The sequence below is a fragment of the Gracilinanus agilis genome, chromosome 1 (genome assembly GCF_016433145.1).
Source record: "Gracilinanus agilis isolate LMUSP501 chromosome 1, AgileGrace, whole genome shotgun sequence".
NCBI classification, from domain to species: domain Eukaryota; kingdom Metazoa; phylum Chordata; class Mammalia; order Didelphimorphia; family Didelphidae; genus Gracilinanus; species Gracilinanus agilis.
This window is the reverse complement of record NC_058130.1, coordinates 345,448,195-345,461,706: the sequence shown is the minus strand read 5'-3', so window position 1 is coordinate 345,461,706 and position 13,512 is coordinate 345,448,195. Positions and strand designations below refer to the sequence as shown.

The window sequence follows — 13,512 nt, the reverse complement described above, 5'->3', positions numbered from 1 at the left end:
TGGAGGGGATGTGGCAAAATTGGGACATTAATGCATTGCTGGTGGAGTTGTGAACTGATCCAGCCATTCTGGCTGGCAATTTGGAACCATGCTCAAAGGGCTATAAAAGACTGCCTGCCCTTTGATCCAGCCATACCATTGTTGGGTTTGTACCCCAAAGAGATCATAGATAAACAGACATGTACAAAAATATTTATAGCTGCGCTTTTTGTGGTGGCAAAAAACTGGAAAAGGAGGGTATGTCCTTCAATTGGGGGATGGCTGAACAAACTGTGGTATATGCGGATGATGGAATACTATTGTGCTAAAAGGAATAATAAACTGGAGGAGTTCCAGGCAAACTGGAGAGACCTCCGGGAACTGATGCAGAGCGAAAGGAGCAGAGCCAAAAGAACATTGTACACAGAGACTGACATACTGTGGTAAAATTGAATGTAATGGGCTTCTATACCAGCAGCAATGCAATGACCCAGGACAATTCTGAGGGATTTATGGTAAAGAATGTTACCCACATTCAGAGGAAGGACTGCAGGAGAGGAAACATATAAGAAAAGCAACTGCTTGAACGCATGGGTCGGGGCGGACATGATTGAGGGTGTGGACTCGAAACTACCACACCAATGCAACCACCAACAATTTGGAAATTGGTCTTGATCAAGGACACATGACAAAACCAGTGGAATTGTGCGTCGGCCATGGGTGGGGGGAGTGCGGGGGGTGAAGGGGAAAGTAGGAGCATGAAACATGTAACCATGTTAAAAAATGATTATTAATAAATGTTAAAAAAAAATCAATATCATGTATTGGTTCCAAGGCAGAAAAGTAGCAAGAGTTGGGCAATGAGTATTAAGTGACTTGCCCACAGTCACTCAGGTAGTAAGTGTCTAAGGCCACATTTGAACCCAGGAACTCCCATTTCTAAGCCTGACTCTCTAACCACTGAGCATCCTAGCTGCCCCCTAGACTAGACTTTTAAAAAATACTATCAAGGACAACTGATTTATGACAACAATGTCTTTCTTTTTTAAAATAAATAGTGACTTTTGGTATCTATGGAAGCTTTACCATCAGCTCCCTCAAAAGAGAGAGAATTATAAGAATTTATTCCCAATTTCATTCCTTTAAGATCCTAATTAGTCAACAAGGAATTGGAGATTCATCTATAGTTCCCTTACCAGTTCTGAAAGTGGCTCTCTCACTCGGCAGGCTACATCCTGTGAAGTTGACAGCCATCACCCATACTTGGTAACACCGGCCAGGTTCAAGATCTTCAAAAAGGCAATAGCTTTCCTTTACGGTAAGTCGATATTCTTCCACCAATTCTAAAATAAACACAAACAATGACTCAAGTTACCCTACATGGTTCATTGACAGGGACAGCCATCTAAAAGGTTGGTTGGTGACTTTTTTCCCCTAGTATTGGGCAGAATGCTCATATCCCATGTGAAAACTTGTCAGGAAAGAATATTCAATTAATCAAGGTTTGCACACTATTTTCCATAATTATTTTAATACTGACTTCAAATTTTTAAAAATTAAACATTTTAGTTTTCCCAATTACATGCAAAAACAATTTTTAAAATTCATTTTTTAAAATTTGGCATTCCAAATTCTCTACTTCCTTCTTCCCCTTCCCCCAATGCAAAATGTGTTTTCATATTAATAATTATTTCAAAATAAAATCAATTTGAAAATTGCATATCATACAGGTGAACATGCAAATAATTGGCAGACCAATTTTTTTTTTCAGTTCATGTCCTGCCCTGCCCTACCCCTACTCCTACCCCATTATGGAAGCTCCCAACTGGGACCTGCAACCTGCCTATGACTAAGCAGAGAGTTGCCTCAGACACATGGAAGTTAAGTGATTTGGACAGGGTCATACAACAAGTAAGTGTCAAAGGTAAAATTAGAATTCATATCTCCTTGACTATAAGCCCAGAGATGCAAGGCTACCTTTTTGTCTATTGCTTATGTTGACTTAAATAGTAATAACTTTTTTCCCTAAAAATTGTCCCAAAACTAAAACTACATAACAATTCTATCACAAGAGATAAGGACAAGTCAGATTTTCTAAATTTATATCTGGCAAGACAAACTTTCTCCTTTTCAACCAAGCAGACTAGTAAACAAGTTTAAATCTGTTGCACTGATGTTTTAAAGTATCAAATTTGGCTTCCTTTTACTGATTGAGTTATTATTCTTTTTTTTTTTAACCCTTACCTTCTATATTAGAATCAATACTGTGTTTTGGTTCCAAGGCAAAAGAGCAATAAGGTTTAGGCAATGAGGGTCATTTCACTTGCCCAGGGTCACACAGCTAGGAAGTGTCTGAGGCTAGATTTGAACCCAGGACTTCCCATCTCTAGGCCTGGCTCTCAATCCACTGAGCCACCCAACTGCCCCTAGGAATTATTAATTTGTTTCACCCAAGAGCAATTTATAGAAATGTTTAAGTGATAATGAGATGGTACAAGTTATTCTAAGTGACTTTGTTCTTTAATTGTGACATTTCCCTTTTTTAAACAGCATAAACTTTCCTACCTTCTGAATATTAGGAGTAAACATTACTTTATATTATTCTGCAAATCTTCCCCTTTGGACCAAATTGATTACTCTTGCTGAAATTTTCTCCCTTCCTGACAATTCATTCACTTTGTTAAGTTAATTCACATTCATTTCTATTTTCCATCCTCATTACTCTTAAATGTCAGTTCTTCATAACTGCTCCAGTTAAGATACTCAACCAATTACTTTTTGAATGGAATCAAGCATTTTTAAGCGCACAGTATTAAGAATTAGACTTTAAAATGTTTTTGTTTATAATTAGCAGTGGTTATTGGCAAGGCCCACCCAGCCTACAAGTTGTCATCTGCTATGTTGTTGTTTGAGGGATGCCAGAAGACCCAGATTGTCAAAATATCTCTCCCACATAGTCTCAATCCTGCCCCTGTGCCTTAAATTCCCTTTGGTGTCATTCACTTGCATTAAGGTATTGCCTCCCTCCCTCCCCCCCCCAAATTTTTTTTATTAAAATATATCTAAGATGCATAAATAATGAAACATTTTTTGGACACGGCCAATACAATTATTTTGCTTGACTAAATATATTTGTTTGAATGCTTTTGTGTTGTTTTTTTTACCCAAAAGGGGAAAGAGGAAAGGGGGAAAAAAGTTTTTTTGTTAATTGAAAAATAACTGAATTTAAAATCTATCTAATAAGGATAATGTGACATAAGATTATAGATTTAGAACTCGAAGGAATTTTGGAGGCATTGTGTTCAATCTTGTCATTTTACAGATGAAGAAAAAGAGGCATGAGACATATCTATAGTTACACAACTCATAAGTCCCTTAGGGAGGATTTGAAACCAGCTCTTTCTAATTCCACATCCAGCACCATTGGCCAAAACAGATAACAAAGATTAGTTTTCCCATTCAACCAACTCTTATCAGGAAAAGATGAAGACTCCAATGGTCTGGGGTATAAGACGGGTCATTTTTGTTGGGTTAAGAAAGTGGATAAATAGTTATTCCCCAGAAGCTCAGAGGTGAGATGTTATATTAGGAGACCATATCTAGTTCTAGGTGGCACAGTGAAGAGAGCACCAGGTACTGTGGAGTCAGGAAGACATCCTCCTGAGTTCAAATCCAGTCTCAGACATTTACTAGTTATGTGACTTTGGCCAAGTCACTTAACTCTATTTGCCTCAGTTTCCTCAACTGTAAAATGAGCTGGAGAAGGAAACAGCAAGCCACTCCAATCTTTGCCAAGAAAACCCCAAATGAGGTCACAAGGAGTTGGGCACGGCTGAAACAACTGAGCGACATCGAGCGCGACAAAGCTCCTACAATCGGAGAAACTAGGCAAGTAGACAAAGAAAGTGGAGATATCAAAGACAAAACAAGCCTATATTTGAATTTATTTAAAGATTATTTCCTGTCTGGTCCCTTCTGGCTGTCATAACCTCTGGATCTTCCCACTACAATCAAACATGTGGGAACCCCAAGGGAGGAGGCGTTCGAGAAGTACTCCCTCCCTCACTCTAGGTAATTAGGTAACATCCTAATTAGAACTTTGGAACTGATTTATTCCATAAGCTACTGGCCCCCTTCTTTATGGCTAGTCTCTAGCTCACCTAGAAACCAGAATTCAGAACCACAGCTCCCTTAGGTAAAAATACTTCTTCCCTGCTACTTCCTCCTGTTCTTTTCACCTATATCAAATTCATCTCTACCACTTCCAGGCCTTATCAGCCTCAACTTTCCCTTTTCACTGTTTTTTGGGCTTTGTCGTTACTTTGCCTTGCATATTCTCATGCCCTTCTTGGTCACTTACTAAATGTTTATTGCATTGGATTGAATGAGCCTTTAGGAACTTCTGTTCAATTGTTAATAAATTCCTATGCTCCTAGGAAGGTACAGTGGGAAAGCATTGACTTTGGAGTCAGAAGAATTGAGCTCAATTTCTGATTCTAATGGGTTCTCCTTAAACAAGTCAGTTAAACTCCTTGACCTTCAAATACTTTCCCTGTAAAATAAGGGGATTGTAGAGGATCTGTCACTAAATGAAAGTTGGATTCTCTTGAACATGCTGTAGTGTTATAGATTTAGAACAAAAAAGAGGGGCTAGCTGGGTGACTTAGTGGATTGAGAGCCAGGCCTAAAGGCTGGATGTCCTACGTTCAAATCTGGCCTCAGACACTTCCCAGCTGTGTGACCCTGGGCAAGTCACTTGACCTCCATTGCCTACCCTTACCACTCTTCTGCCTTGGAGTCAGTACACAATATTGACTCCAAGACAGAAGATAAGGGTTTTAAATTTAAAAAAAAAAAAAAAAAAAAAAGAATGGAAAGGAAACTTAGAGATCAATTATCCTCACTTTTCAAATGAGGACCTGAGATCCAGAGGGGTTAGTTAACCTACCCAAGGTCACATAAATGTCAATCAATAAGTATTTATTAAGTATCTACTATACCACTTTTAAGTGACCACTATTTGTGCTAAGGATACAAATAAAAATGAAACATTTTCTATTCTGAGGGCAATTACATTTGGGGGGAGTGGGGATAAGAAGTACATATGTAATTATAAACAGAATAAATACAAAGTAGTCAGGGAGGGAAAGCACTAGCTGTTGGGGTATTAGAAAAGGCTTCCTATAGAAGTTGGTATTTAAATTGCCATTTTGCAGATCAGGAAACTGGGATTCAGAGAGGCTGGATATCCATAGTCATCTAGCTAGTAAGCATCAGATCCAGGATATCAGTATACCTTCTGATGACTTTTCTAGCACCCTTGCCTTTTCAGTTCTTTAGCTTCTTTGATCCTCCTAACTACATCTCTACTCAACCTAAATCACTCACAATAGAGGGATCACTCAGCCATCATCAGCTAAAATTTACTCAAGATTCTGAACTCTAAATTTCTCCTCTCATCCTAGTTTTCTTTCTGTCCCCCTTTTCGTTGTCTCATGTCTCCTGAACCTTCTCTTCATCTTCATCATGACCTCTAACACCTCAATCCCTCCTTCTCTCAGCCCATCACTCTTTTTCTGGTTTCAAAGTCTCTCTTGTTGTTCAGTCTTTTTATGGCTATATCTGACTCTTTGTGACCCCGTTTGGGGTTTTCTAGCCAAAGATAGCTTTTTCATTTCCTTCTCTGGCTCATTTTATAGAAAAGGAAACTGAGGCAAACAGGGTTAAGTGACTAGGTCAGTGTCACACAGGTAGTAAATGTCCGAGGCAGGTTGTGAACTCAGAAAGATGACACCTGACTTCAGTCCTGGAATTCTATCCACTATGTCACCTAACCTGCCCTATAGTCTCTGTGGTTGTTCATTTCAACAACACATAGTCTTCCACCTTTGAATCTCATCTCTGTTCTTCTGCTGTTCCTAACCTCCTACCCCTCAATGCTAAGTCACTACCACCAACCATCCACCTTCTCTCTTCTGATTCCCAAGCTTCCAGCCACTGCTCAAGAAAGCAATGAAATTGTATTGACTATCACATTATCACCCTCTAACCTGAATTTATTAACCTACAAGTATAACTGCCTTTCAATCATGTTCTCTTAGCCACTGTTCTAAAGCTTCTCTCTCCTTAATCCTTTAACTCCTGCTCCTCCTCCTCACCTCCTTCTACTTTATGAAGCCATTGAAGTCAGTCACCATATATTCTCTCCCCTATACCTTGACAAAAATCTCTTCCTTCTCCCAATTTTCCTATTTTTGTTGATAGCAGCCCCACTATCCTGCAGTTATCCACATTCAAACCCTCAAAGCCATCTTTGAGCCTAAACTCTCTCCCCATATCTAATCAGTTGTCAAATCCCATTAAATCAATTCCTACAAGATCTCTCAAATCCATTTGAGTTTCTCCATGCTCATTTCTATTACCCTAGATTAAGCATTCATCATCTCTCATTCTTATCATAAAGGTAGACTTCTAACTGGCCACCTATTTCTAATCTCTCCTTTCTCCAATCAGTCTTCTATAGATCCACAATAATCTTTTGACCAAATTGGATAAAATATACTCTCCTTAGCTTGGCATGTAAATTCATCTCCAATTTGCTTTTAATCTACTACCTTCCCAGCTTTATCTCCTACTAGTTTCCTTAATGTATTCTGTGCTCCAACCAAAGTGACCAAAGAGCCATTCCCCAGAATTAATCCTATGTTTTCTCCAATGGTGTATTTATGTAGACCGTCCCCCATTATTAAATAAGCTCCCTCCCCATCAAAATCCTTTCCCTTCAACTGCCTACAAAAGTGCTGCTTCCTCTGGAAAGGCTTCCTTCATCTACCACTATCCTTCCTGAAAGTAGTCTCTCCCAACTTAAAGTCCCTTGACTTGGCCTCTCCTTTGTTCTTTTGGTATTGTCTTTATCCATACTTAATCTAAATATAATTTCTGGTTCTCTCTCAGCCTTCCATTAGATTATAAGGTCTTTGAGGGTGAGGAATACAATATGTTTTCATTTGTGTATCCCCAAAGTACCATGCCTTATACATTTGTAGATACAAAAAAACTCTTGAATTAATTTGAATTATATATAACAAAATATCAAATAAGAATAAAAAGTGGGGGACTAGAACATCTAGATTCAAATTGCTTTTGTGGAACTTATTTGCTATATGAACATGGGCAAATCAATGAGCAGTGCCTCGGACAATTCTCTAAGACTTATCTACAAAATTATAGGTGGATTGTATTTATCACCCTTTATTGATCAAATTAGAGAATCACTCAATCCATTCCAATCATAATTTTTCTTAGTAATAGAGCATATTACACATCATAATCTTACCATTTGCCTCACTGTCTTCTTGAGGATCTTCCATGCAGTAGACCTGGAAAGATTCAACGACGTCCTCTTTCCTCACACTCCAATAAACTGTAATTGTCGTACTGGTGGCAGAGTTGGGTTCCTGAGGTTCTAATATGGGAGGCTGTGGTACTGGAATAAAAACAAAATTGATCATTCCTAATTTGAAAGCTACCAGTCTTCTTTTTATAAGATGGTATGTCAAAATGGATTCAATTTCCTGAAATATGAAAGCTATAGTTGAGTATGCTGAGTGAACCAATATGGTTTCAACAATCACAGTGGAGACAAATGAGGCAATTTCATGCCAAGCAGTTGATCCGTTTGCACTGCCTGCCTAGTGTTTGTGGGGAAATGGCTTACACATGGATAAAAAATTGAAGTATAGCTGCTAGAGCTACCTTTTCAATTTTCTCTTTCCACAATGGTCATACCTATGGTGACTCAGGAAAAAAAAGGAATCAAACTCTTAAAGCACAATTCATTTTTTTTTCCAACTATCTTTAAAGTATCTGATGCCAGTTTAAAACAGCTAGTGGAATTTCTCGTTTTAATTACTATCATGTTTTTTTATGTGTCTTATTAGGAAAAAAAGAACTGGTAATTGTGATTGTATGTTGAATATGAAGAGCATATGCAGCCACACAAAGCAATTTGCTCGATTTACCTGAAAATTTTATAAGATTTAAAAATCTGTCTATCATTTATTTGACATGAAAATAATGAAGAAAGGACAATAACTTTCACAGATAAAAAAGAAAGCATGATTTTAAATTTATTTGGTGGTTCTTTCTGTCCTACATTACCCTAAAGCAGTGATTCCCAAAATGGGCGCTACTACCCCTTGGTGGGTGCCGCAGCAATCCAGGGAGGTGGTGATGGCCACAGGTGTATTTATCTTTCCTGTTAATTGCTATTAAAATTTAAAAAAAATTAATTTCCAGGGGGCTAAGTAATATTTTTTCTGGAAAGGGGGCGGTAGGCCAAAAAAGTTTGGGAACCACTGCCCTAAAGAGAAGCCTTCTGAAATTTAAAAAAAAAAATTTTTTTTAAATAGTGATTTTGGTCTCACACAATGGGCAGGCATGAATGGATTATAGCCTGGCACTGCTGAAGGGAGTACTGATTTTGATGAGATCAAAGAAATATCAAAATACTGAAGTATAATTAGCTACTGAGTTTGAAATGGCATCCAAGTATTCTACAATATTTCTTTTCCTCCTTCTGCCTCTTTAGTGTGTGGATTCACGAAGACCTGAGTTGAAATCTGATCTTAGACACTTACTAGTTGGGTGACCTTGGGCAAGTCACTTAGCCTCTGCTTCAATTTCCTTTTTCTATAAAATAATGATTATAATCATAGCACCTACTTCCCAATGATCATATGAGAGTGATTGGCATAGTGCCTAGAACTTGGGAAGTGCTATATAATTGCTTGCTGTTGTTATTGTTCATCTGAAAAGTGAGAGAGTTGCTAAGAGACCTCAAAGAAAACTTCATTCTTTGACTCTCTGATCTGACTTGTGCCAGAAATATTGTACGACCTCAGGATTCTGAATGCTATTTAGATACTAATTTCCATAATGGTTTCTTTTGAAGTGAATTTTAACAAACTACTGTCTGCTTAGTAGTAGATATGCAGCCTAGATAATAATCTAGTGTTGACTAAGATTTTCCAGAATATCCAACTGCTATTTCCCTGAGTTGGGCACTAGCATATTATCAATAGAGCAGAAACAACATATCTGTTCTACTGGTCAAAATGTCCTGATCCATCATCATTCATACTATCCCACTAGATACCCAGAGAGAGAATTGATGTCTTCTCTATTTCAACTTAGTGTGCCCTATAAAGTGAACATGGACCACTTAGTTATACCAGGGATGCCATGCCAGAACACATCTTTTAGAACTGAAACATTAAATCATCCAGATATTTCAAAACCTGAGAAGTGCGTGGATAGCACATCTGGATGAAACATGGAAGTTTTTCACTTTTATCCTGATTACTTCATTAAGACAGAACCATATTTTACCAGTTGCTAAACTGAGACTTTTCCTACAGGGACAAAATTGGAAGAAGGGTGGGAGGAGGGGAAAAGGAAAGAAAGAAAAATTCAAACAACTCTCATCTGAACTCTTTGGGAAAGCTGTCGCATATCATAGGATGAATTATTTTTAACAAGGAGGGCTGAGTGGTATTTTAGCATGCAGTGAATGGAACTTTGTAGCTTCACTGAAACACGGCAGCTTTGAGAAATCCAAATAATGTTCATTGTCCTGTTTGTCAAAATAGCATATAAAAAATATTTTGAAGAGCCTGCAGGATGTTGCTGACAGCTGAGTGGGTGGCTGGCTGGTTGGCTACAGAAGATGATGCAGAGCTATTAGTTCTTTAAACTAATCTGTTGGTTTGGTGATCGGGGAGAGAGACAGAGACAGAGACAGAGACAGACAGAGAGACAGAGAAAAAGAGAGAAGAGAAGACACCTATAGGGGAAATCCAGTAGACACATTTGAAAATATTTGATATATTTTTCTCACTCTACCTGGCTGATGACATGAAGCAAATAAGCTCCAGAAGGATAGAGGGAAAGTGTTTTTTAAAAAGAAAATAGACAATTGGACAATATTTTTGCCAAATACTTTCACCCACCCCTTCTATCTTAGAGCAAATCAGAAAGTTCAAGAAGGAAACATATTGGGTTTTGCTTTTTTTTGAGACTGAGTATCTCATCCAAACTGGGAGTGTAGTGGTCAGTCAGGGGCTTGATCCTCTTGATTATTAGAACAGAATTTTTGACTTGCTGTTTCTAACCTAGGCCAGTCTGCCCCTCCTTAGATAGCTTAGTGAACCCTCCTCCCAGGGGCTCACTATATATCAATGCCAAACTTAGTGTGAACACTTAATTGGTTTAGCAGTGCTGCAGCTTAAAACTCCCAAACTCAAGTGATCCACTAGCCTCTACCTCCCATTTTCAGAGATTATAGGTGAGTGGCACTGGGTCTATTCTTAAAATAGCAACAACAGCTAACATTTATATGGCACCTACTATTTGCCAGATATAGTGCTAAATGCTTTATAGATACTATTTCATTTGAATTTTCACAATTACTCTAGAAGGTAGGTGCTGTTGTTATAGTAATTTTACAAATAGGGAAACTGAGGCAAATAGAAGTTAAATGACTTGCTTAGGATCACAAAGCCAGTAAGTGTCTGAAATCAAATATGAACTCATGTCTTCCTGACTCTCGATCTGATATTCTACACATTTCATCCCATGGTTGCCCCTTGAAGTGGCATGGCACTAATTATTGTGATTTGCTACAGAACTTACCTATTTAATCTTTTTTTTAACCCTTACCTTCCACCAATTGTGTATTGGTTCTAAGGCAGAAGAGTGGCAAGGACTAGACAATGGGGGTTAAGTGATTTGCCTAGGGTCACACAGCTAGGAAGTGTCTGAGGCTAGATCTAAACCCATGAAACCATGAAAGTAAACTCCTGACTCTACACTTGTCTCTCAATCCACTGAGCCACCTTGCTGCCCCTCCCCCTTTAAGTCTTAATAATAACGTTGTTGTTTAAGGTTTCAGTTGTCACTAACTCTTTGTGATTCCATTTGGGGTTTTATTGGTAAAGATACTGGAATGATTTGCCATCTCCTTCTCCAACTCGTTTTACAGTCAAGGAAATGGAGGTAAATGGGATTAAGTGACTTTCCCAGGGTCACACAGCTAATAAATGTCCAAAGCCAAATTTGAACTCAGCTCATCCTGACTATTAATAATAATAGCTAACATTTATATAGTACTTACTATGTGTCAGGCACTGTGCTAAGTGCTTTACCATTATTATCTCATTTGATCTTCACAACAACCCTGAGAGGTATTATTATCTCCATTTTACAGATGAAGAAACTGAGGCAAACAGAGGTTAAGTGACTTGTCCAGAGTCACATGGCTAATGGGTGTCTGCAGCCAAATTTAAACTCAGGTCTTCCTGACTCCATTCATAGCACTCTATCCACTGTACCATCTAGTTGCCCTTTAAAATGGCATGGTATTATTTACTGTGATTTATTTTAGAACCTAACCATTTAATATAACAACCATGAATGTTGTTTTCTGACCATATCTGTTTTTACTTTTAATCTCTTTCCATATTCCAAAAGCTTTGAAAAAACGGTCTCATTTTAATCCAGGTATTATGTCAATGTTCTTACCTGCTACTTGTTTCAATGTCTGGTCACTTCTTGTTGAACTGTCTTCATAATGCTCAAAAAGTGAAAATGCAGTAGGAATGTTTTCTAGAGAAGCTGTGCTCTCCATTGCTGAAAGCAGCCTGTCCGGGAGAAAATATTCCTAAGTAAGAGTGAGAATTACATTCACAAAATAAGAGAAAAATGAGAGGGGAATCAAAATTTCTGCCCCTAATCTGGACACCTTCAAGAATCCAGAAAGGTCACCGAATCTTTCTAAATTTGAAAATTTATGTTCAAAAATTGATTTTAACTATTCTCACATAGTTGGTCTCACAGTCTTATCGGATTTATTCATTGAGTCAAAAATCCTTACAATTAAAAAGATGCTGTCAAATAATTGGACTTCAACGGTTATACTTTGAAAGTTGTACAACTCCATTATCAAAATCCCTCCTATGATTTTGATGGTTAATTAGTCCTATTAGTCTCTTCCCTTCGGTTATATAGAGGTTGGGATTTTTTTCCTCTGAGAAAGTGAAAATTCTATTCTAGTCCTGTTAGAACCCTAAGAATCTGGGAGTGAGGTATCCTTGCTATTTTTCTCTCCTGTCATCAGGCCTCTTTCGAGGGTCTTAGGACTCTTTCATATACAAATGTCCAAAAGAGAGCCCCTTGTGGGCTTGACTAGGCATCCAGAGTCTTGAGAGGGATGTGGAGATTGAGAGAACTGTTCCTGGAGGTCATAGTGGAATCAGTCATCTGGGTAGGGGGGAAGGTGTAGGATGGGAAAGGGAAAGGTTTCCCAGCAGCCTTTGCATTTATGGCATAACCTAAATGGCCTGTGTATAAGTCCTTCATGTCTTTTTTGAAAACTAACCAGTTATACTATACCTCCTTCACCATTAAGTACACCAATTAAATGAAGCTTCACAGCTTCAATATTAGGGGACTAAACTAATCACAGTTCTAGATTTTATGATTCTTCCTTCTTGTAAGGCTCTAGTGGCCTTCCCCCCCAACAGTCCCCCCCAAACAAGAAAGAACCTCCTAATTATGGGATGAGGATGGCTGACACAATTCCTCATATTCTACAGTTCTCTCATAATCTCTCATATAACCTTTGGTACTATAGCGACTGTAACCAATGAAAAGTAGTCATTGTCCTGTTTTCTAAGGATGGAGCCAAAAAAAAACAAAAAAAAATTGTGTCAAGGTTAAATTGACAATGAAGTTTGAGTTAGAATGGGAATCTTTCTCACAGACCTAATATCTTCTTCACAGAATGCCCCAAGAAATCAAATTATTGAATAGGTTTCTATTATTCATTTGTTTTAGTCATGTCAGATTCTTTATAACCCCATTTGAGGTTTTCTGAGCAAAGATACCATAGTGATTTTCCATTTCCTTCTCCAGCCCATTTTACAGATGAGGAAATGGAGACAAAGAGGATTAAGTGATTTGCTCAGGATCTCACAGCTAGGAAGTATCTGAGACCAGATTTGAACTCAGAATGATGAGTTTTCATGACTCCTGGACTGGAACTCTATTCACTGCTCCACCTAGCTGCCCCTATTCAAGAAATATAATGTGTCTATTGTGCTCAGGGTCCTCTGCTTAGAGCTATGAAATATACTTTCAACTTGCTCAAGGAGAAAGGGTTCTAGAGAATTTGATTCGAAAGGGAATCAGGAAGATGATCTGCTGAACTTGGAGTCAGAGGACCCAGGTTCAAATTCCATTTCTGCCACTTACCACTTTATGCAAGTCAATGAGTCTGCTTCCTTACCTATAAAATGAGAGGGTTGGACTGGATGACCTCTAAGCATCCCTCCCTCCAGCTCTAAACCTATGATCCAATAGAAAACTTTTGTGGTTTTCTTTATTATGACTCTCAAGCACTAAGTACAACACCGCATACAATGGGCTAGCGCTAGACCAATAAATATGGCTGTCCTAATGGTGAACTTTTCACAT

At 38.3% G+C, this 13,512-nt stretch overlaps 1 protein-coding gene across 2 annotated transcripts in view; it reads right to left on the bottom strand.

Annotated features, from left to right (window-relative positions):
* CMYA5 (cardiomyopathy associated 5) overlaps positions 1-13,512 on the bottom strand; it is a 146,261-nt gene that overhangs the window by 67,919 nt on the left and 64,830 nt on the right. For both annotated transcript variants that reach the window (XM_044663303.1, XM_044663316.1), the window contains 3 exons: positions 11,560-11,678; positions 7,316-7,465; positions 1,176-1,322 (listed from right to left, as the gene is read on the bottom strand). In XM_044663303.1, coding sequence (XP_044519238.1) covers positions 1,176-1,322; positions 7,316-7,465; positions 11,560-11,678 — 416 coding nt within the window. The remainder of the gene's footprint in view (positions 1-1,175; positions 1,323-7,315; positions 7,466-11,559; positions 11,679-13,512) is intronic.